At 35.6% G+C, this 25024-nt stretch overlaps 1 protein-coding gene across 1 annotated transcript in view; it reads right to left on the bottom strand.

Moving 5' to 3' along the window:
* The window catches only part of LOC128868860 (nephrin), a 265318-nt gene that overhangs the window by 23843 nt on the left and 216451 nt on the right, over positions 1 to 25024 (bottom strand). Inside the window, exons 8-12 of the mRNA XM_054111405.1 lie at positions 21069 to 21220; positions 19688 to 19895; positions 16962 to 17092; positions 5200 to 5353; positions 3950 to 4882 (exon numbers count right to left, since the gene is read on the bottom strand). Coding sequence (XP_053967380.1) covers positions 3950 to 4882; positions 5200 to 5353; positions 16962 to 17092; positions 19688 to 19895; positions 21069 to 21220 — 1578 coding nt within the window. The remainder of the gene's footprint in view (positions 1 to 3949; positions 4883 to 5199; positions 5354 to 16961; positions 17093 to 19687; positions 19896 to 21068; positions 21221 to 25024) is intronic.

The raw sequence follows: 25024 nt of genomic DNA on the forward strand, positions 1-25024 counted from the left end.
AGAATTGTTATTGTAATGCGAATGATATCTTCATATCGACTATTTCGGAAAAGGTAAAAAGATCAGGGGCTCATATTACGTAGAGAAATTAGATTAAATCGACATGGACTGCATTATTCTCAGATTAGAGAAATAGCTCGACGGCAACATATAGAAGTATTTGAGTGCCTCAAAAAATCGTATTATTTGCAGGGCACTAGAAAATTGAACAAATGTTGGCAGTTGTGTGGAAATCTAATAAAATTTGTTGGCGAATTGAGTACCTACCTTACAGTTTTCAGGAATTTACTAATCCACCCTTTCGGGTCAGTACAGCAAATTATCAGTTTAGATAAACATTTGGCATGCCGAAAACGCATTTTAGATATGAAGATCGTCTGCAGTGTAGTCTTTCTTAACATGAAAGCATTTCAGACGGCTTTTATGTGTGCCAAACGCTTGCAGTTAATCGAAATATGCATTTTTTTTTGGCGATTTTGGCAGTAGTTCAAATGTGATTGTAAAAAAATGGATCACAAGGTCAAGCAGTAACGCAAAGGGATAAAGGAATTTAACAGTCAGTCAATAGAAATGCCTTTTTGTTTAATTTTTTTTTGTTCTTTGGCAACCCCTTTTCGTACCTAAAATATACTACCGCTATTGAAAATTGCATTTGTTTTTATTTAATTAAAATTTGAAAAATATTGACATCCAAAAAAATATTCTGCAATACAAATCTTTCTCCTACCAGGATATTAAACATCATACATTGAAATTTAAACATATGAATATCAAATTCATACTATTGTCCATACATGACAGCCTATTGTAAAAATAAACAAAAACAACCTAACCGTTTGCCTGGAATTCTTCTATGATATTTCGTTTAATTAACGCAAAATCAACAAAATAGAATGAATGACTTCACAAATTCATACGAAAAGTATACAGTCTCCTCACCTTCTCTCTTCGTCTCTCTCTATTTCGTCTTGTATGTGCCCTCACACATGCGTCATGCGTTAAATTCATAGAAGTGCGTTAAAAATAAAAATTAATTTATTGTTTTCTGCAGTGGCGAATCGCACGAAAATTTATACTTCAAGCGAAAAAAGGTAGTGAACTATAAATTATAAATCTCTTTAAAAAAATAAAGAATATTTGAAAATAACTGTGACTTCTTAGTATTTGTTTTAATTCAGATACCCAAATTCGAAGAAAAGATCCAGTTTAATATTAGCAATTTTACTATTTGTCACGAGCTTTTTTTCCAAAAATTGTAAACTTTAGGTAAAAAATAGTCAGATTGCAAAAATTGTAATCAATGCTTTGGAACTATGTAGTAGATAGGGATCAGGAGAACAATATATACAAGCAGCTCACCACTTTTAAGAGTAATTTTCTCAACTATCATATAAGATACATGACTTTTTTCTCAAAATAAAGTAATTTCAGAAAGTTGGGCCAACATTTCAAGAATATTTAAGAAAAACTCACGAAAATATATGACTTTAAACGAAGGTGGATACTTAAGGGGTTATACGCAGTTATGACTTTCAAAAAAATCGATTTTTTTTTATTGCATTTTTGTAATGTAATTGTAATTCATTGTAATTCAAAAGTATACACACGAAATTTGAAGTAGATCTAAGCAATACTTTCGGAGTTATACCTAAATATGTAGAGATGCCTCGGCACGTTTTAAGGTAGGTATTGAAACTTTAAACGTGTTTTTTTTTAAACGGCATTTTTCAAGTCGGTGTACACGATATCTCGAAAACGGCTTGTTTGATCGATCAACCGTTTTAACTCAATCTTTAAAGATACATTTTCTAGTAATTAATCGTTCCTTTTGTAAATCTGATACTTATTTTCCAATTTATAATCAATTTACGGCCAAATTTTAACGTAAAAATCGAAATCATTTCTTTTAAAAGCTGCCATTTTGTGAAAATTCACTATTTTGATTAGCCGAACGATTAATTACTAGATAATCTAATATATTAGCAAAATTTGTTTGGTTTTTTGATTTCAGATAATCCAATCCTGAGTTACGATGTACACCGTAAATCGTCTTTTTTTAAAGGAGGTTCCAGAAATCGCCTGCAGCGCGCTCTATAACCAACATTTTCATAAATAAAAAATTTTGTTACGTTCTTGAAGGATGCTTTTATAACCGCCAAAAATTTTCAAATTAAAATATTCTGAAGTTTCTTCAGGATAAATCCTTGACAACCCGTCTTTTATTTGCTTCATAACTGCGTATAACCCCTTAAGGAAATAATGCTGTGTCCAAATTTCAAGAAAATTATAGGAAAACTTATGGAAATATACAGTCAGACACCTTTATGTGAGTGTGAAAGCTTAGCTATAAAGAGGCTTCGCACTCTTGATACGCCATTTTTAACTGATGTAGCGCATCTAAAACTAACGAACCTTTGCCCGTTTATTAAAGCTACCGGATGGTTTGAAAAGGAACACATAGGGTAAATATAAGTTTCAGTTGTCCTACGTAAGGTCTAAGTGTGTCATTGCGACAGCCACCCTACCTACCTATAGAAATAAATGATTTTTACCGAGGGCGTTTAGCTAGGAAAACTTTAAAGCAGGGAAACTTTTGAATAGCCCCTCCTCTGGTACCAGCATTTTTAAAATTAAAAATGTAACACTTTTAGCATTAAACTTTTTAAAGTTGTTTTACTCTCTCTGAATGTAAAAAAAAATACCCGTGGCATTTTTAAATTAAAATTATTTTCTTTTTTGATCATTTTGTGGTAAAACCCAATTTCAAAAGCACTGGTATCGTATTACTTCGTTACACCATAAATGCGTATACTCAGCTACACATCCACACACACACACACACACACGAAAAAAGCGCTGATAAAATATAATATATATATGGTATATTAAGTGCCAAGCATCTTTGCTACTACTGTGAGAACAGGTGTGGAAGAATTTTTATTTTTAATTGCGAGTGCGAGATTTCATTTTTCACTTTAATTTTTTATTTTAATAAATACCAGTGTGTGTGTGTGTGTATGTCCGTGCTTGTTTGAGCCACAGTTGACCTTTTGACATTAATTAATTTACACAAAAAATGCTTGCATGGCATAAGTGGGAGCAGAGGGTCGCTTCTCAATTGTGGGAATGCGAGAGTTTTAATTGAATTTGTTTTTAATATTGTGGCACAAATGACTGGAAAGTATACTCGAAAGCCACTGAAAGGACCTACATTACACGAGTGTAGCTAAGGTGTATGAGTGTGAGTGCAGAAAGATGTAAATCACTTTATTGCAGGTAGACAAAGGTACTGAAGTTTAAACCGAATTTTGTGAATTCAATAGCAAGCAATTTTTTACTCCATTATATAAATTTAGTTAAAGCAGAAAAATGAGATTCAGTAAAAGCGTTTTTTGCTCAAGCACCTGTAGAACCATTTATTCCAAAATAATGAGCGAAGACTATTCTGTATATAAAACATCAAAGTTTTACTACCAGCCTTCACCTTTCGATTGGACACTTCCTCTATAAAAGTATATGTTTTTACATAACCGATCAATGTTTTGTAAATGAACTGTATCAGACAATCGACTGGATTTATTAAATATTTTTATACCAGCACCGTATGTAGAGTTGTAGTTTCAGAGTAAAACTAACCACAGCAGATGTTTCTAATTATTAGTGAAAGTCCAGTCAAATTTTGCTCATTCATTCTGGAGAGGCAAAGTGATAAACATAGAGCCAAAGCTCTTAGAGAGCAGAAAGATTCTACAACTAATTATTTTGTCATACTATTTTAGTAACCCTGGGTCCTTCAACAAGTCGCTTTCACCTGCCTCTTAAATATTAACCTGAAATCTGACACAGTCCACCACATGCCACCACTATAGAATAAAAAGCGCACATATACACCTATACATCTCTAAACTTTATACATACATAAAAATACTTCCAATTCGGTTTCACTCACCTGCAGGCTGTATGTGATACCAGCAGGGCTCACTGTGGCCCATGGCATTGCTGGCAACGCACGAGATTGCGCCAAAGCTATCGTACGAATCTATGTGGTAGTTGTAGACATTGTTGAGCGGTGGCGCCGGTGGTGACTGAGTGGTCATAGTCGCAGCAGCCAATGGGCGATGATGTTGTTTTTTATGTAACGCCGCCGTCAGCCGCTTGCGCTCGGCTAACTGCAATTGATTGCCATGAGGGAGCATATCGTGCCCAGTAGCAGCGCCAGCAATGCCACCACCACCGCCAGCCATACGCCCTTGCTGCTGATGCCCTGACAATTGTTGTTGCTGATGTGTATGTGGTGATTGTTGTTGTTGTTGCCGGTTGTCCAAATGATTTTTATAAATCATATTCGAATAGACCATTTGTGCACGCGGCCCACCTTGGTCTTTATACGCCACCTGCTCATCCCCCGCCTCTGCTTGCTCGTCATGCTCGTTGTTGTCTATAAATTCACCATCATCGTACTCGTCGACATATTGAGTGGGCGATAGTGGTTCGTCGGTATCTTCGAAGCGTATATTCGCCCACGCGCTACCGCTGCTGCCACCGCCCACAACACTGGTGGCCGCCGCAACACGTCCATGCCGACCGAGTAGAAATTTTTGTGCATGACCATGTTTCCGCTTGCTACGCTGATAATATCCGCCGGATGTGTGACCTACAGCCGCCACAGCTGCTGCCCCGTCCGGATACATCCGTACCGGCATTGTGGCAGGCGCCGTCGACAATGTAGCGGGCAATTCAATGAGCCTCTCTAGTGAATTGTTGAAATGCCATCTGTAATTTAGATTATCAAGTGGATTCGAGTCCACTTGGCACGTAATGTTGATGGTCTGTTTGAGGGCGGCGCGTATGGTGGTGGACTCGGCTTTGCATACGGGCGGATCTGAGGGCAAAATAGATGGTTAGTTATGTAAATGGCAATTGAGTTGTAGCAATAGATAGATGTTTGATAAATTAAATATGTAGAAGCTATTTGGTTGATTGAATTTAATGTGTTGCCTTTGGGCATAAATCCGCGCAAAGCATAAAATTATTAGATATTTTGGGGATTGACTAGAAACGTGTGCGCTGCCCGGAAATGTTTGTTTTATTCGCTCATTTTGTCAGAGATCAATTCGGGGTTGGTATTAGAGAAACTGTGCATATTTGGCCAAACCTAAAATAAAGTCTGGCTGTTTTAAATAATTTTTATTGACTTACACTTCACATCCAAATAAACTTCGTTGCTGGACACACTGCCTTGTATGTTGGTGGCACGGCAAAAATATTGTCCATGTGAAATTTTTGAGATGCCTTGCAGTACAAGCGTTTGATTGGAGATTATAACGCCGCGCGAGAGATGGAGTTGTTTGTCCTGAAAATATGTGAAAGTGATATAAAAATTCAGTTAAGCGAGTTGTATGAGTTGAATCGAAAATGTTAAAGTTAATATGAAAAGTTGCGCAATCGGTAATTAAAATTGTAGGAAGAACAATATATATATAAATACAATATGATTTTTTGTATTTTAATTAAATTCTCTCTTTAAATAACTAATTTAATTGAGGAAAGCTTTGAACCAACAGAAATTCAGTTTTCATTCAAATAACTGATTTTAATATGAAAATGCTGAAAAATTAAAAGAAATTTTAAAAATTTTAATTTATAAAAATATATTAGAAAAACAAATTTTAAAATATTATTTGAATGAACTTTTTTATTATATATAAAATATTATTTTAAAATAAAACACAATTCAAAGAAATTTTACTAATTTTTATAGATTTTTATGCAATATTTGTTTTATTATAAATGTGCCAAAATTAAAATTCAACAGCGAAAATTGAGTTTTTATAAAAACATTCTTATTTTAAAGCTTCTTAGAATGTTTCGAAAACGAAAAAAAAAGAAATTTATAAAAAAATTGTAAAACAATTACTTTTTCCGAATTTTTAGTATAAAATAATGTAAAAGAAGATAATAAAAATATTATTAATTTTTTATCGATGTTTGTGAAAGATTTATTTTATTACAAATATGACAAAATTAAAATGGAGCAGCAAAAATATAGTTTTTATAAAAACAAGTTTATCTTAATATTATATTTCTGAAAATGTTCAGAAATTTTACAAGAATTTAAAAAATTAAACAAAGGAAAAAACAATTTCCTTTCCTGAACTTTTGTAGCATAAAATATTACTATATATTTTATAATAAATATTGATATTATTTAGCTCTTTAATTGATAGCAACATATTAAGCTTAAGAATATAAAAAGACAAGAAAAAAATTTATTAAATTTCTTGAATCAGAAGGTCATTTTTTTATATAAATTTTAAAAATTTGGTTCTATCTTACAATTACTGATTGATTTTGAAAAAATGTTTCAATAGTAAGCCTTTGTAATATGAGTGAGAAAGTGAAGTGTTGCTGATTTAATACCGCTAATCAAATGGTAGGAATATGTGATTAAATATTTTGTACCAGCGCAATTGATAGCCTTAAACGACTAGAAGACTAACTTAGTATCTTAGGTGAGGTTACGCTGGTTGCCACTCTCCATGAGGGTGTAGAGGGGGATCACTTATGCTTCGAGACCCATTCTGATCATAGCTTTGCAGCAGAAAATATATTAGCACTATTTTCAAAAACAAACCTACATTTTTGTAAGCAAATAAAATCCTTCAATTTTCTACATGAACTATGTGGCATGAAATAAAGGTATTTAGCGAACAAAATTCCTATTTAGTGAAATATTTCTATTAAATTCCATAAACTGTCGTTTAAACAACTCATAGTAGATTTTCATATTTTTTTTAATAAAAAGGACTTGAAAAAAGGTCGCTGGCCATCTGTATTAATGTTAGAAACTACCGTTTGTTTCAGTGTTTTTATGCCTTTCATTAGTTACATTTTTACAATTTTTCTGAGAGAAATATATCGATATCGCACACAAATCCCTTTGAAAAATCATTTGCAAACATTTCAAAGACATTTCCACATTTTCAATGGCAAAGAGGCAGTGTTCCTATATGACAAACATACACATAAAACAACTTAGGATTGTTGTTGACGGATTGATGGATTAAAGGGAGAAAATACCAAAAAGTAATACCTGTAAACAGGAAAAAGGAAAGAAATTGCCGTTGCCAGCAAATTCTTTTCAAAGCATCCTCAAGCTACTCAGTCCAACACCTGTCATGTAGTGGTTACTCACCAACACCAACGACGATGGACAGTAATGCATACTTTCATTGGGAGGGAGGCAAGAAGCAGAACTGAAAATCCATAGAATAGAAAAAGGCCACGCCAACTGGTATCAGCAACAACGCTTATTTCTTTTTCACTATAAAGTGTGGCCGCAGTGGAGCGTGTTGTGGGTGCCGCCCGCACCGAGCTGGTGTGGTAATCTCTATTTATAGCCACAAAACAAATTGCTTTCCATTCAATTTCTTCGAATTAGCATGACAATGTCTACGGCAATATACACTTTGCTTGCACACATACATATAATTGACGAAGGGTATACACCGCATGCTTACACCCCACATCAATCTACTCGGAGAGAGCTGCACCCTAATCCAGTTGCGACTTTTTTGTTTAATTTTTTTCTGTTGCGCACCAACATTGAAGTGGTGAGATATTAAGCTAAGTAAAGTAAGTAAGCAAGTGATTGCTATACTCTGACGTTGTCTTAGTTAGCAGCGATGGAGGTGGTGGACGTAGAGTAGTGGAGTTTGAAGGATAATAGCATCGGAAGGGCGTAGGGGATGGCGCTCCAGCTGGAGTTCAGTAGAATGAGTAAAACGTGAGTTAAAACTGAAAGAGTAGCAAAGCGTGGTATGAAGTGATTGATGTAAGCAACAACAACTGCAAGGAAAGCAAAACATAAAAAAGTAAACCAAAACTGCCACGATAACAACCAGTCACTGCTCCTGATGCTGCACGTGCATATTTATTGCATTGTATGTGGCGTAATCCATATATGCTGAAGTTTGCTTGCCTGTGAGCGCTGATTTCTGCCAACAATAACAGAAACGACGATCGAATTGTAGAAATTGCAAAAAGAAGTAAAAAAGTAAAAAATAGGAAAATTGTAAAAAAATATAAGAAAAATAAGCGTCTGACTCGATCGCTGAAAAACAAATACATCAAACAAGGAAACCGAAATAGGCAAGCAGTCCAGCATCCTTGGCACTGGTAAGTGTAGGAATTGCAGTGGGAGTAGGAAAATAGGAAAAAAGTGGTAGCGAAGAAATTGCAGACACTCGTAACGACAGTTGAGTGCCTTCATTCATTATTTATTTATCTGCTATATGCGCGCCCTCTTTCCTGCATTATTTACTAAAAGAAATGCAAACAAAGAAAAAATTAATCTTAAAAATGTGCAACATAAAATGTTTTAAGAAGACAAAGTCATTGCCTCGAATTGCTTTGCAAATGTGTGCGGCGTTGATAATGCACATAAAATGTTTACAACCACACAAATATATACGTTTGTACATTCATATGTGCACATGTATGTTACATTAAAATAATGTGCTGCACATTTTTATGTTTATTGAGAATTTTTAAGATTTTTTTCATTTCTTCTTGCCAAGAGTGCTTCGGCTGAGTGATTGTCTGACTAGTCACTTCAATAACCTGGAAGGTGAAATATAGAAATGTCAATATGTATGGATGTATGCACATAGGTACGAGTAGGCACAAATGCCTTGTATTCTATGAACTAGCAGATGAAGTGATGTTTCCCATGCCCAGGACCTCAGAGTGGCAAATAGCTACTTAAGTATTTGTGCAGCTACAAATAAGGGTAAATACTTGCACACATCTCCATACACAAATAAGCGGCAGCTGTATGCGTACGCAAATATTAGCTCGTATGCTGACATATTATTCTGTACATTTTGTTTGTAAATATCGTAAATTTAAAGCAGGATCAAAGCAAATATGTTGACGATGAATGCTTAAAAGCAAAAAAAAAATAGATTTATATTTCGTAAAAAGAGTAATATTTGTCGAAGTATTATATTACATATCCCATATACATACTCAGGTACCCAAATGTGTATGCAAATGTCATATAAGAGGTATTAAAGCTTTAAGTGGAAAAAGTGAAATTTTCTCATAGAACCACAGCTTAAGGGGTTATGACATGGCGGCGGAAAAATTAGCATATTTTCTGATTTGGTTACAGCGGAATATTGAAATAAATCAAAATTTTGAAAAAAGTATAAATCATTTTTTTTTTTTCAAAGCTATTTAGAGCAACAATTGTGCCTGCACAGCTCTTCGACGAAGCCAGATTAACTTTACCTGCAGTTTTTACTTTAACATAATTTTTTTCGAGTGTAATTATGAATAGCTATAGAAGTCTAAAAATTTATGACACAAAATTTTTGATAGATTAAAAATAAAGCCCAAATTTATTAAAAAAAAATTGCTCCAAAATTTGTTTAACCAAATATACAATACTTTTTTGCTACATGTATATATGCAGTCGAAGTTTCAACTTAACCGTTCATGGTTTGTACGGGTTATCAACTCGCCCGACGTAAAAATGTACAGAAATTTCAAAGACATTGGACTTACAACGGCTCAAATTAGAAATATTTAGGCATTTTTCCTTCGAAATAGAAAAGTAGAAAAATCAAAAACTTTTTGAAGTAGAAAAATCCTGTAAGGCACCTTTCTGGTCTAGAATTTCGAAAAAATCCATTTTTTTCATGTTATGATAGTTTTTACTTTCAAAAATATGATTGCAAATTTTTATATTGAATTTCGTTGTAGTTTAGACGTTACAGTCCTTTAAAATGAGACCGGCTTGGAGTACGACGCCCAGATATAAGCACGTTAACCGTAGTTTTTTCGAAATTATTTTTTTCGAGCTAGCGTTGGTAATTTCTCAAAAAGTATAGAGCCGATTGATGTGAATTTTTAATATGTTATTGAGTAGACTTGTGGCTCTCGCGGGTAGTAGAGTTTTATAATTTTATTGTATAATAAATTTTTCTATTTTGTTTAAGAGCGAGAACGTGAAAAAAACCTTTTTGTTTTTCCAATAAACCGATAAAATATATACAATAGAAAACAATTTTTTGTTGTAAATCTGCTACCCAGCATAGCGACATATCTCCTGATGAATAATCGATAGATTTTTTTTAGACGTACCTGAGCAGCCCAATCAATTACGCCAGTGGCATGTGTTACGTCAGGGGAAACAATTGTTTTTATTATTGTCATTGAAAAAAATCTTTTTTTTTTTTTGTAAATAAAGAATTGATCCAATGAATAAAAACGATTTATCAATTGAAAATTGATTGGTTTTCTACAATATTCAACGACTTAAATTTTCACGTCTCTAGACCAGAAATGTGCTTTAGCACGATATCTTGAAAAGGAGAAGTGATGCAAAAAATTTACATATACAATCTTAATAAGAAAATTAAGTGATATACTCAGAAAATTCGAAATACAAGTTTATGCCTCAAAAGTTATATATATACATATCCCCTCGGATGTTAAAATTTGTTCGCCGTAGTGGGAAAATCGCAGGATTGGATGGTGTTCGTTTCGTTCTTGATCAAAAATTCACGGATTCTGATGACAATGTACGAGTGTACATTAATGAGGATACCACTCAAACAAAATTTTGCGTTTTTTAAACCAAAACCCTAGATTTTTTTATATTTTTAGAATTCCGTGAAAACATTTGGTTCAATTGATAAAACTCTTAAAAAATGTTATGCAGATGGAACCGCCAAACATGAGATGGTATCGTCTCCAGCACCCAGCGGGTCAAATAGCTGAGTAAACATTTTTACCAGAGGAGGAAATAAAACTCAATAAAATAAGACAAATACCAAAATTTAGGAATTAGGCTTTGAGTGCTAGAAGATGGGACAATAGATCCTTCGGGCCTTAGAGCTAAATTATCTCATAATATCGGGATTGATCGACTTTTTTATAACAAAAAACGTTAACCACGAAGATATGTCAATTAAATCGTTAATTGAATTGTCGTCTGACCATTCCCCAATAATAATGATATATCAGAGCTCATATACGAAGGAATCCTCGAATAGAAACATATATAACAAAAAAACCTGCTGGGATACATTTAGAGAAATAGTCATCCGTAATCTTAACAATAAAATAAGCTTAAAGACCTTTGACGAAATCGACAGTGCGATAGCCTATTGTAATCACACAATAATGAACGCCACTATGAAATCAACTCCACAAGAAACTATCTGTTCCTCGAGCTATAATATACCTGCACACATCCAAGAAAAAATCAAAATCAAAAACCGCTTACGTAAACGCTGGCAAATAACAAGGCTGCCACTTGACAAAAGCAAGCTAAACGCTGCTACAAAGGAAATCAAGCAAATGCTATTCGACCATAAAAACATGAAACTTAAGAGACGCATCGAACAACTTGGACCCGGTATAACGACAAACTATTCACTATGGAAAGCTACAAACAAAATCGAAAATAAAATTTGATACAAACCACCTATCAGAAAACTTGATGGCAGCTGGACTAGAACAAATCTTGACAAGGCTGAAGTTCTCGAAAAACACTTCAAAAGTACTTTTACGAACAATACGCCTAATGTAAATCTTTTCCCGACCCACGCAAAAAAAGATCCATGCAAACCAAAAAATGTTATTGGGAGGTTGAATTAGTTTTAAAGGTGACACACAGATCACTTTATCGCATTGGCAATACTGAATATATATTCATGACAAAGCCTCATCCCTAGGCTTTGTTTATCAGTATCTGTCATTTCGCTGAAGTATAAACAACGCAGTGTTTTCGTGCTCCGAGTATGTCAACTTTCATGCCGTCGAAACGCAATTTGCGGGAACCTTTGCTTTTCTGCTTCAATTTGAAAAAAAATACAGCCCAAGCCCGTGAATTGCTGCAGGAGGCCTACCCAGACCATACTCCGTCGATTTCAACATGTGAGTACTGGTTTCGACGATTCAAAAGTGGTGATTTTCACACCGAAGACAAGGAGCGTCTTGGCCAGCCCAAAAAGTTCGAGGACGCGGAATTGGGGGAATTGGTAAACGAGGACTCGTGCCAAACCCAAGAAGAGCTTGCTGAATCATTGGGCGTTGATAAATCAACCGTTTGCAAGCGTCTAAAAGCGATGGGAATGATCCAAAAGCAAGGACATTGGGTCCCGTACGAGTTGAAGCTGCGCGACGTCGAACGGCGATTTTTTACGTGCGAATTGCTGATCGAGCGACAAAATCGGAAGGGTTTTTTGCATCGGGTGGTGACTGGCGACGAAAAATGGATCCACTACGATAACCCAAAACGCAAAAAATCATGGGGTTTGCCCGGCCACGCATCAACGTCGACGGCCAAGCAGAATATTCACGGCAAGAAAATCATGCTCTGCATTTGATGGGATCAGGTCGGCGTCGTATATTTTGAGCTGCTCCAACCGGGCGAAACAATCACGGGGGATCGTTACCGACTGCAATTGATGCGTTTAAGCCGGGCATTGAAAGAAAAACGGCCGGAAACGGTAAAAAGGCACGACAAGGTTATTTTGCAACATGACAACGCTCGGCCGCATGTTGCTCAACCTGTCAAAAAATACCTTGGAACGCTTGGCTGGGAAGTGTTACCCCACCCGCCGTATAGTCCAGACATAGCTCCCTCCGATTATCATTTGTTCCGGCATATGAGTCTCGATTTGGCGGACCAGCGGTTCTCCTCGTACGAGGCTACCAAAATATGGGTTGAGTCATGGATAGCCAAGCAGCGGCCAGAATTTTGGAGAAACGGCATCCGGAAATTGCCCGAAAGATGGGCGAAAGTTGTAGCTAGCGATGGCCAATACTTCAAATAAAATATTTTGTACCGTTTTTTCACAATAAAGCCCCAAATCTTCGAAAAAAACCTTTAAAACTAATTCAACCTCCCTACATTAGAATAAATAAAACAATGCATATGTGAGAGAACTGATCCTAAGAACTCGCCAGGATACGACCTAATAACTGGAAAACTTTTAAGAGAACTCCCAGAGAAGGGGCTTATCTATATAAGGAACTTGTTCAATCAAATCTTGAACTTGAAATATTTCCCAAAAGTATGGAAAATTGCTCAAATTATCGCAATACCAAAACCATGCAAAGATCCTACGCAAGTAACTTCGTACAGACCTATAAGCCTACTACCAGTATTATCAAACATTTTTGAAAAGTTACTTTTTGACAGAATCGATCCCATTACACAAAAGGACAAAATAATACCTTGCCACCAATTCGGATTCAGGCAAAAACATTCCACCATCCAACAAGTTCACAGAGTTACAAACAAAATTTTTGAAGACATCGATAAAAAACGAACATGTGAAGCAGTATATCTCGACGTGGCTAAAGCTTTTGACACAGTATGGCACGCAGGACGTCTACAAAAACTCGTGACTTATTTACCAACAGACTACTACGAACTAATGAAAAGTTATATAACTGGAAGACAATTTTATGTAAAATTCGAAGATAAGTATTCTGATATACTAACAATGGAAGCAGGTGTACCGCAAGGTAGTGTCCTTGGGCAGCTTCTTTACCTGCTTTACACAGCTGATATCCCTACACCGGCAACTAAGAATTCTCTAATAGCAACATTTGCAGACGACACTGTCTTGTTAGCATCAGACAAAGATCCAAGAACGGCTGCTTATAAACTTCTGGAATTACTTGACAACACCACTCAATGGTTCGAGAAATGGGGAATCAAAATAAACGAAGATAAAACCGCCCACGTCACATACACTAAGAAGAGAAAAAGCAATACAATCCAATATTCATAAAGAATAAACAAATCCACCACGACACAAGGGCAAAATACTTGGGTATGATTACACAGGCCGACAAAATTTAACCAACATTCAGACCCAGAAACCAGACTATATATTTCCGAAGGTTTATGATGCGCTGAATCCAAATCTGGCCTCAGAATTGCTCTATTAGTTTGAGTTTTCGAGATATCCTAACCTAAAAGTGCAAAAAACCCCATTTTTGCCCATATTTGAGGTTATGTAGCCTTGCAGATGTTTTCTTTCACCAAAATCAAAGGATGGCATCTTTAAATACAATCCTTCTTTTTTCAAATGGCGTTTTGTTTGCTCAAATATCATTTTTTTTCGCAGAGATATCGCATTTTGAAATTTTCATGTTTCGAAATTTTCCTACACCTGAAAATCGATTAAGATAACATAGACATGATATATTCGATTACTAATTTTCTTGAATTGAGTCTTATTTTTCTTAAAATTTTGTCTCACACCATAAGTGTGCTGACTCACCACATCCCTACACTATCTAACCTTTGGGTACCGAGTCACACACAGCCCTAACCCCTAGAAACCACCCCTATCATACCGCGAGCAGGCTAACCCACATAACCGCTAGCAGGCTTTCCCACAAACTCCAAATTTACATACTATTAATCCATATATTTCAGGCCCTCAAACCCAAGAAAATTAGTAAGCGACTATATCATGTCTATGTTATCTTAATCGATTTTCAGGTGTAGGAAAATTTCGAAACATGAAAATTTCAAAATGCGATATCTCTGCGAAAAAAAATGATATTTGAGCAAACAAAACGCCATTTGAAAAAAGAAGGATTGTATTTAAAGATGCCATCCTTTAATTTTGGTGAAAGAAAACATCTGCAAGGCTACATAACCTCAAATATGGGCAAAAATGGTGTTTTTTGCACTTTTAGGTTAGGATATCTCGAAAACCAGAGCTGATAGAGCAATTCTGAGGCCAGATTTGGATTCAGCGCATCATAAACCTTCGGAAATATATAGTCTGGTTTCTGGGTCTGAATGTTGGTTAAATTTTGTCGGCCTAGTTCCATTAAACACGAAAGATACGATTATCGTAAAAACTCAAACTAATAAATTAATTTTAGTTATCAATCCGAATTTTGCATGGACAGAGAAGCGGATACTTTTCCTTGTAGACTAGTGTTATAGACAATAAACTTAACTGGAAGTTACACATTGGACAAAAACGACGCGAAATCAAGACTAGGTTTAAACAACTTCATTGGCTTTTGGGAAAGAATTCAACGCTCTCACTAGAAAATAAGATACTAATATACAAAGTAATTATAACACCAATATGGAAATATGGCTCAGAGCTTTGGGGAACTGGAGTGGTATATACTAAATGATAATATCCATCGAGAACTTAAAGTAAAAACAGTCCATGAAGAAATACGCAACAACAGCTCAAGACACACAAACCGACTACTAGAACATTCTAACAGGGAAATTCGGCAACTTCCATTAAAAGAGGAAACCGAGACGAGGAGACTTAAGCGCAAACGACCAACTGACCTGCAGATGTAAATGGTGTCACAATTTTATGAATATATTTAATCATTAAATAATTCAATTAATTAAATAACGAGTTAATTTTTGTTTTTTTCTTAGATAAATGTATATAGTGGTATTGGCTTCTAAATACTGTTGAAACCCAAAAAGAAAGAAAAATTGTAAATATTTTAAGTTGAAATAGAAACAATAATAAAGGGTATAAAAAAAAAAATAAATAAAATCGGGATTGAGGGCAACGAAGTAGCTGACCAATACGCCAAAGAAGCTGCGCTCTGTCTTTCTAATGCTGTCAATACCACTCAGTTAGCGTTTAGAGAAAATATGAAAAAAGTCTCGTCATAATGCAGGCCTTTTAAGATTGGGGTAATTTTTTGGCAATTTTATTTATGAAAGCTATATTTTTGGAGGTACTTTAAAATCGATTCAGCTCACGTCAATCTAAAAATTTTCCTGAAATATTTTAGGAAAAGCCTTAAAATAATATGCTTTATAATTCCGGTCATGTAAAAGGAGCCGATTCAGAGAGTGATGCACCTACCGCATACATACATATACATATGTACAAACTTAGAAGGTAGACCATGGCATTTTTTTTATGTGTAAATTATAATTTTTACTGAATCTTTCATTTACGTACATTCTTCAGTTTCTGAAAGTGCTGTGGCAAGTTTTTTTCAAAAAACGCTCTTCTACCTTGCTGTTTTCAGTTAACATTTCTCTTCAAACTTAATTTCGTATTAAGTACTCTTACTTTTGAGTCACAAGTATATGCACACATCCATAAAAGACGCTGAGAAGATTTTAGTTAAATTCCAATTTAAAGCATTACTAAGCTTCAGCGAAACTACTTTATTTCGTCGAGCTTCGTCTTTCACAACAAAAGCAATATGCAGTTGCTAACACTCACTGTGCATAACCAACAACAATGCCGTAGTAAGCGAATATGAAAGAATTGAAGTGCATATTAAACAGAACCGCCAGCATTTTTGCGTCTCAAGTGTAATTGTTGTTATATTGCCGAACAAAAAAAAGCATACAAAAACAATAACAGCCATGAACAAAGGACAACGACACATGCAGAGGGAGTGAGTGGCAGAGATATGCCATGCATAAGGTGAAAGGAGTCGAAATACTTATGAAAAATAAAAACAACGCGGAGTGAGTTTATGTGTTTGTGTGTATGTATATGCTTATATATGTCAGAGTGCATGACTGAGCGCAAAAAAGGGTCATATGTATATGAAAAGGAATCTCAGCACCTATTTAAGGCAAGAACGCTTGCGGGCCTGCGTGCGTGTATGGTTATGTGTCTGGATACGAGAGAGCATTGTTTCAGCGCGTCAATGAATTTTATTCTTTCTTTCATTGTGCACCACTTGCTAGCTGACATTTTTTTATTTTGTCGACTGAAGCTACTTGAAATTTTGTGAATATATTAAAATTGCATTGTGCCAACGTATACATATAAAATATGTGTGTATGCGCGTATGTTGTGGCACTTTTATAATGAAAAGAAAAATAGAATGTCTCCTTTTGTGTGCAACTTCTGCATTCGCATGTGCGTTCTTGTTTGTGGGTGTGTGTGTTTTATAACTTAACTTACATTGTGATACCACTCGACCCGTGTTATGCCCGGATTCGCCTTTACATCGCATTCCAAGTAGACGTCAGAGCCCTTCAGCAGGTTATTCGGATCCAAAGGAGCGCCTAGGCGTAGTGAAACAATGGGTGCGTCTGTAAAAGAGAGAGAGAAGTGCAGGTGCATAAGTTTGATGAGATTTAGGGCATGTATAAATTTTGTTTATTAAATTTAAATACATTTTTTGTTAGAGAAAACTATGAATAGCACGCAAAGCAACTTTTTATGAACAGAAACATAACTTTTTCTTCTAAAAACGGAATCCCACTTAGTCACATTGGCAGCCATGTTAGCCATTTCACTTTTGCTGGTACTTTGACATCTTCATAAAAGTATCATTTTGAAAACTGTAATTTTTTTCAACTGCTTTGAATTCAATTCAAATTCAATTTTGTAAAATAGTAAAATGCAAAAAATTAGTTGCTGAATGAGAGGACACCAATGCATGAAAGCCGGAATACAGTTTTTTAAATCACGCAATTCCATAATTTATTTTTAACCGTTAACAATGTGGCAACGCTGCTGGCAATAATAACAAATTATGAAGCATCGAAAATCCCTAAGTTAAAAATTTTAAAATTTTGGGTGTCAAGTTATATAAACTCGTGTGTAAATTAATTTTCCGTGAGCGATATTTGAGGCTCTTAAGGTGATGAGTGCAATCGCACTGTAATATACAAAAATTTGAATACATTTCACTGACCCAATTAAATAGTTGGCTTAAACGCTCTGAACTTGAATTTGTTGTTACCCCATAAAACGTTTTCCATGAATTTTAAATAATACTTCAGAACTGACTGAATATAAATTTGGACCATTTCGGGAATGTAGTACCAAGGGAATGAAGGCTCTTAACACCTTCACGCTGATGTATAACAGAAAACCGATCTTTGCTACGTAAAAATTAAAGAAATATCTCCAGTACAATAAAGATTCTTTTACCGGAAATACGCCACAAGATTTTGCTTTAAAACAGAACATGTGAAAATTTAGATTCATTCGGTTTCACTATTTTTATTCAATATAAGGGTCTTAACAATCATATGTGAAAAATTACGTCATTTAAATGTCCACCTTGAGCACGTCCACGAACATCTACCAAACCGTCGACTTATGAATGCTGATGCATGAATTTTTGAGAACATCGAGCTATCGATTGAAGGTTGCTCAGCAACCCTTTGCGCTACAGCAGCAATATTCTGAGCAGAACGCCCAGTTTTTGGTCTGTCAGTCATTTCCCTATCCTCGACAGAACCAGTTTCTTCCAATTTTGTACCAACCTTTGAATTGTCGACTCATTCCGATGATTAATTTCACCAAAAATATTACGATCTTTGCGATAAATTGTTCTTAATAATCGACTATTTCCATAATAAGTTTCAACAATTTTTTTGCGTTGTTCCATAGTGTAAAATTTTACATCTGTCACATTTAACAAATATCAAAGATGACATGAAAAAAGTTAGGTTTATTATTCACTATTAATATCTGGACGACACTTTTGAAAGGCATTTATTATCTGGAACTAAAAAGGCGAGCTTCTCTTTCACCCTGGGGGTAATCTACTTGTAAATTATGCCACATGTGGAAACTGGCTTTTTAAGAGATGCTTTTTCATGGCAGAAGTATACAAAGAAATTTGCCATCCCCTATCCAACGATAGTGAGCTTCGAACTCTGCACCTACCAAATGGTAGTATAACACAAATCTACTAACAGAGCTTTTTCATGGCATGTTTGATCATTTTCGTTTTGTCAGTAAGTACTAAATTCGAGTTTTTGTGGGACTTCGAAAAACATACATTTTTTCTTACCTCGCCTGCTTTTGCTAAAGGTTTTGAGTAAATGTGGTTTTTTAATGTACAGATACTCTGGCTTCTAGGGCTTAGCATGTCAAGGCAAATTAGAAAGCATAGTGAACATAGGTGATTTCAAATTATGATTTTAAATTATTATTTTTATTTATTTAATTTTACTCATTCATACTGTCCTTCTTGGTCTGGCGTTAGGCTGACCTTAAGGACTTTTATTTCATCGTGCCATGTTAACTTCTTTGAAAAATATTTTGATATTTTAATTATTCATTGCATTATTGTATTATTTTAGAAAGGGATTGCCTTGAAGGCATTACACCATAATTTAATGAATAACAAATTGACTCTTTTATTGCAAAGTTTCGATACTTTTCTGGCTGACTTTTCATATGATTTCTTTGATGCGAGTTTTTTATATTCTACTAATTGAATTTCGTCAGGTTAGCTAACATGTGTGCGACATGCGAATTAATAATTTGAAGTACAGCGCATCTTCAATAAAAAACCCAATTAAAATTAACTGAAATCAATTAAAACTTTAATTAGCACAACCGAATCAGCTTACAACGGACAAAACAGCGAAACAACTGTAGCACAGAGTTAGCTAACGCTTCATAAGTGCAAGTGCATAAATGCTTAAACGCTTACTTAAGTGCGTACATGTGAATGCATGTATGGAACCGCTCTCATGAAGTGCTCACCTAAAGTGAAGTGCAAGCGAGTACTCGCACTTGAATGTAACTAACTCAAGCGCTCAACTAGCGCAGCTATGTATCCCTACACATATACATACATACTACAACATTCGTAGCATGTGAATATTTATTTATAAAGACAGGTGCAAGCCTGCATTAACAGTAGCCGACAATTGACTTACGCGTCACATTCAGCACGCGCGAATCCTTCAAATACAATCCCATGTTGTCATTGCTTAGTGCCGTCAACACTGTCGTATCGCCCTCGTGCAACTGCTGTGACGTTATAGATGGATTTAATGAAATGGAGCAGACTACTTGACGTTCGTTATCCTCGGGCACTGGTATAAGCATCAGCTCGGAGACGGTGGTGTTGCCATCGCTGGAAGTCTGTAAACAGTGATAAAGAATTGGAGTAGGATTAAAGATGGGAAAATTGATATACTCGCACATACATGTGTGAATGTGAATATATTTGAATGTAAATATTATATATACAATTTTATATTATGACAAAGTGGGTATAAAAATATGTGAAAATCAGTGGCAAAAAAAAGTATAATCAAATGAAGATTCCAAAGATTCCAAGAAATTTCTAATTTTGAACAACCCAGCTACCAAATATTTGACTGTTTAAGTTTTTTATGTGTTTCGTAATGTATTTCAGCTTTAATCCTTCTTATTTGGTCTAAAGCTCTCAAAAGCTGCTTGGACTAGGCATTTAGGACTAAAAAGTGGTCCAAAATTTTGTAATGCTAGATTCATAATCAGAGATTAAATTTTTTAAGTGGTTTTATATGCCTCAAATATTGCTTCCCTGCTCAATTCTCCAATTTCTTCTTTTTTAGACTCTTATTAGAGTTAGTAGCTAAAAAAACGTTAGAAATAAAATAAAAATTTCATCTGACCGATATTCCTTATCTAAAACTTAAACGTAAAAGTAAATTAAAGGATAAAAATTATTTATTGCATAACAAATTAATCGAAATTTGAATTTGAATTTATAATTCATTTTCTATGTCGTTCCGTACGAAGTAAATAAGAAATCGATACCTTTTTATCTTTAATTTTCAGCTGCAGCATGACTTACCTAATGTCATAAAGCGAATTATTAGAATATTTCTAAGTTTTAATAAAAAAATACTTATTTTTTAAATAAGAAGTTAGCGAAACTTTATTTTGAGATTCCGCGACTGCATATATTTTAATATCATAACATATGCTAAAATTTGAATTTGAACAGAGGTTAGCAAAGTTAAATCTCGGGACAAATCCTGAAATCCCGGCATGTGGCACACTGGTATGATTCTAATTTTGATAAAAACACTGTATGCTTATTGAAGTTAGCAAAGTAATATTTCGGGAGAAATCCCGAAAACTCGGGATTCCAATAAAAAGTTTAGAAGTTCGCGTTACAATAATTAATGCTATTTTTGTAGTTAGACAAGTTATATTGCGGGATCTCCGGATTGCAGAAAAAGCTCTCGAAGTCCCGACATCAATAATTAATGCTAATTTTTTCATTTTTCAATACTGAAAGGAAGTTTCAGAATGAAGGCTTACCGATTGTGTAGATCCCTTGAGCACCTGCCCCGATTTTGTCCAGATAATTTGAGGTGCTGGTCGTGCACCCACAGCTGTGCAGGTTACGTGAGTGCGCGTGCCAGCGATGAGCGCATGATTGAGACCCTGCAGCAGCAAACTTAGTGGTGGCACTGCAATGTAAAAAAGGAAGAAATTTTTAACTATTATTAAGTTTGAGCTTAACATAACGGTTAAGGAAAAATGTGTATACTCGTTTTTAAATATTAAATAGTTTCATACTTCCAGGCTGTCGGTATTGCTTTAAGACCAATTCATATATTCGAAACATTTAAATAGTAGTTTAAGAAAAAATACTTAAACCAGACATTCTTTAAGATTCTTCATTTGCTTTTTTTCTCATTTTAGTGCTCACAAACAAAAATCCCGTCTAAGAACAGCTTACGCTAACAGCCAATTGACATCAATCTTTGACCCCACCTGGAGTAGCCAATTTCTTATGCACAACTTAAACTACTAATAAGAATGTATGTACGTATGAAGCGTGGATTTGCTTGCACGTAGTGCACAAATAGAAACGAAAAGCAAAGAGAGAAACTCAGCCAAAACTAAACTGTAGAAAGTAAGTACAGCTGTTTAAGAAAACTCGGCACATACTGCAGCTGCTGTGAACAGGTGAAACTTGAGCATAAATCTGGCGAATATTTTATTTAGCAAACTAATCTACATAGCATGCACAAACACAAATTATGCACGTACATATATGGATGCGCTGCTATACTACGAGTATGTGCACAGTATTTGGATACACACACCAAGAAAAAAATATATGTTTTGCCACATGCATTCCCATATGGTTGGGCAAATAAATTCGTCTACCAAAATATTTCAGCTTGGACTTAGGCGTTCTGGGCGTTATGTGCGCGCTTAAATGTATGCAACATATTTCTTCGGTCGACAGCTGGGTGTTGCTGTACTCTAGTTAACCTACTTGCCTTAAGCTTATCTCTACACACATACATATGTAGTTGTGCATGCTTGTAAACGCGTACTTAGTTACACTTCAGCCGAAAAATATGAGTAAATCTCACGAATTCACTTACAGCATTCATTTCTTTATTTTTATTACTTTCTTTGGGTTCTTACGGTGTTTGCTGATTTATTCGCTGCATTTTCCAGGGAAATTTAAGCAAGGATAAAAACAAATATTTCAACATATTGGCAGACGGTACTTTGATACTTTTTTCTTTCTTACCAAATTTCCTGTATAAGCGCCTAGAAATATGTTTACTTGCTGACAAGTATATGACAAATGCTAAGCTTAGAACTGCCTGTAACTTGCTTTGAAAATGTACGCTTTGTATGTATGTATTTTGGTAATTTAATTTTGTATATTTACTTAAGTAAATCACCAAAAGTTTTTAATGAAATAGTAAAATTTTCTTGCAAACAATTGCCAGAAATTATTTACGAGAATCAAGCAAGCAGGAAATAGAGTGTGGCAAGAAACAGAATGCAATAGAAGATTTGAGCTCTGAAGCCAAGGCTTATTCTTTTTATTCGTTTCTTCTAGAACCATTTTTGCTTATAAGTTGGTGCTCTGTAAGTGTTGGCCAACGAAAAGAGAGCCAACTGTTGAAAATTAATGTCAACATTTCTGTTATTGTGTTGGAGAGCACAACCTAAACAGGCGTGGAAAATTCAGCATCAAGGGAAGAAGGGGTAGAGAATAGACGAGGGTACAGTAATGTCGTAGACCAAACTCATCGACAAGAAAATAAAATGGGTAACCACTTTTATGTCTAAGTTTTGTAACCATAAATTTAATGAAAGTAAAAATAAAAATGTGGCCGCCGTAGGCGAATAAGTTGGTGGGTGACTACCCTTCGGGAGTGCGTAGGTTCGAAACTCTGTGTTCAAGACAGCAAAAATGAAAAAGTTTTTTCTAATAGCGGTCGCCACTCGGCAGGCAATCGCAAGCCTCCAAATGTAATTCTGCCCGGAAAAAGCTCCTCATGACAAACTGTAGATCCCTCCATTTGTAGAACAATATCAAGTCGCCCTGCACAAAGGAGGAGAAGGAGCTCGACAAAACACTCTATATATTTGTACGGATAATTAATTTAGTATTTTGTAGCACTTCCGGCCTGTTTTATGATTTTTTCGCATCTTCGATGCATTGAATTTACTAAATTTGCTCATTTGCCCGGGGAAATATAGTGCCAAGACTTTTGAACTGTGCTTTTGAAAGTCTCGATTATTTTTTTCAGTTCTGCTCATGGATGCTCAATAGGGTTAAAGTCAGCAGACTGCGACAGCCATTCTGAAACTTTCACTTTTTCTTTTTTAAACCACTCCTTTGCTAATTTTGTTGAATGCTTGAAGTTGTTGTCCTGCATAAACTCCCATTTTATGGGAATTTCTTTTCTTGTATATGGAATTATAACAGTATTCAATATATCCACATGGTCCACTGCATTCATTTTATCTTTTATCCAAAATAAATGGACCTACTCCTAGCGCCGAAGAGCATTCCACACCATTTTGGACTTGCCACCGTGTTTTACTGTTTTTTTCTATAACTGAGGTCAAATGTTATATATACTTATGGGTCATTGGCTTCATTCCTGCATGCGGTAGAGGTCTACAAGTAGTTCCATTGATAGTTAAACCCTGTGATTAAAATTTTTAATTAAAATCTATTTTTATACTACAATAATTACTAGTCACACTCAACATAGCTTATCGGTAATCAGTAAGACAGGAAAGGCTGCTGCTAAGTGAGTACAAAAAATCATCAACGCATGGCCGAAATCTAATTGTGCCAAAACAGAGAAAGAGGTGAATTGCCTTCGAGCAACCAATGCGCACTAATTATTGCCAAACACGCGTTACGCATGCGAGTGACATTCAATCACAATCAGTTCCTCAAAAAACAATGCACTGGAAGCGCCAAAATGAGTAGTTGAAACGTGCAATCAGGACAGCTTTGCTGGCACTGGCGCTGCTGTTAGTGATGGCTCCGGGCGATATTTTTTCTTGTGGTGTCGCTGGTGTTGGCAACGCACGCTCTCTGCAGCGTTGATGGCTGTAGCCAAATTACACACTGCGCAATGCCTTTAATGTGTCGCGGAAATGTCACGAAAATAACAGCGTGTGATGCATGCGTCACGAAAAATAATCGCCTCAGTCATAGTGAGGGTGGGGTGATGGCGATGCACTCAGAAATATTGAATACCCGCGCTTGCAAAAAAAAGAAACAAGAAAAAACATTAAAATCGAGAAATAAGTGCACGTAGCACATTTCGCATCGTTTGCCTCGTGTCTGATTACAACAAAAGCAAGTGAGTTGTGCATATTTTGCATTAGAGTACCGCAACCGTCAGCATTGCCACCACCGCATGTCAAACTACAGTTGTAATTACATACAAAGCTTGTAAATTACTGTGCATAAGTGTGGGTGTGTATGGGTTTTTGGCCTGTACTGGTGTATTTGTTCTCTTTGTTCGACTTTTAATTACAGTCACGCGCTAAAAATTATCCAACCATTCTTCTTGTCTTGACTGCTTATTGTTTATTGCTTCTTACTTATCATTGATGTGCCTTGTTGCCTACTTACAGGGGTACAGACAGCTCGTGCCTATTGAGCTGCTGTGTGCGCGTAATTGAAAAGTGTGATCTAACGCGCATTTGTGTGTATGTGTGCCATTCCTGGCGTTGTCGTGTTGCACTTTCTTCAACGTTTGATTTGACAATTGTAAGGAAGTGTGCAAGCCTTTGTATACCCCCATTGCTGTTGTAGTGTAACAAAAGGTGGTGTTCCGAAAGTCACAGGTGTGTGTGAGTGGAAATCGTGCGATTTGTTAACGGCACGACTAGGCACAAGAAAAAATTGAATGCTTTGTTAGGTCAGCCCTATTACGCAAACAGTAGCACCCCACACTCGTCCTCCAACGCTTGCGTCTTAATTGTTGCCG

The sequence above is a fragment of the Anastrepha ludens genome, chromosome 6, assembly GCF_028408465.1.
Source record: "Anastrepha ludens isolate Willacy chromosome 6, idAnaLude1.1, whole genome shotgun sequence".
Lineage (NCBI taxonomy): Eukaryota > Metazoa > Arthropoda > Insecta > Diptera > Tephritidae > Anastrepha > Anastrepha ludens.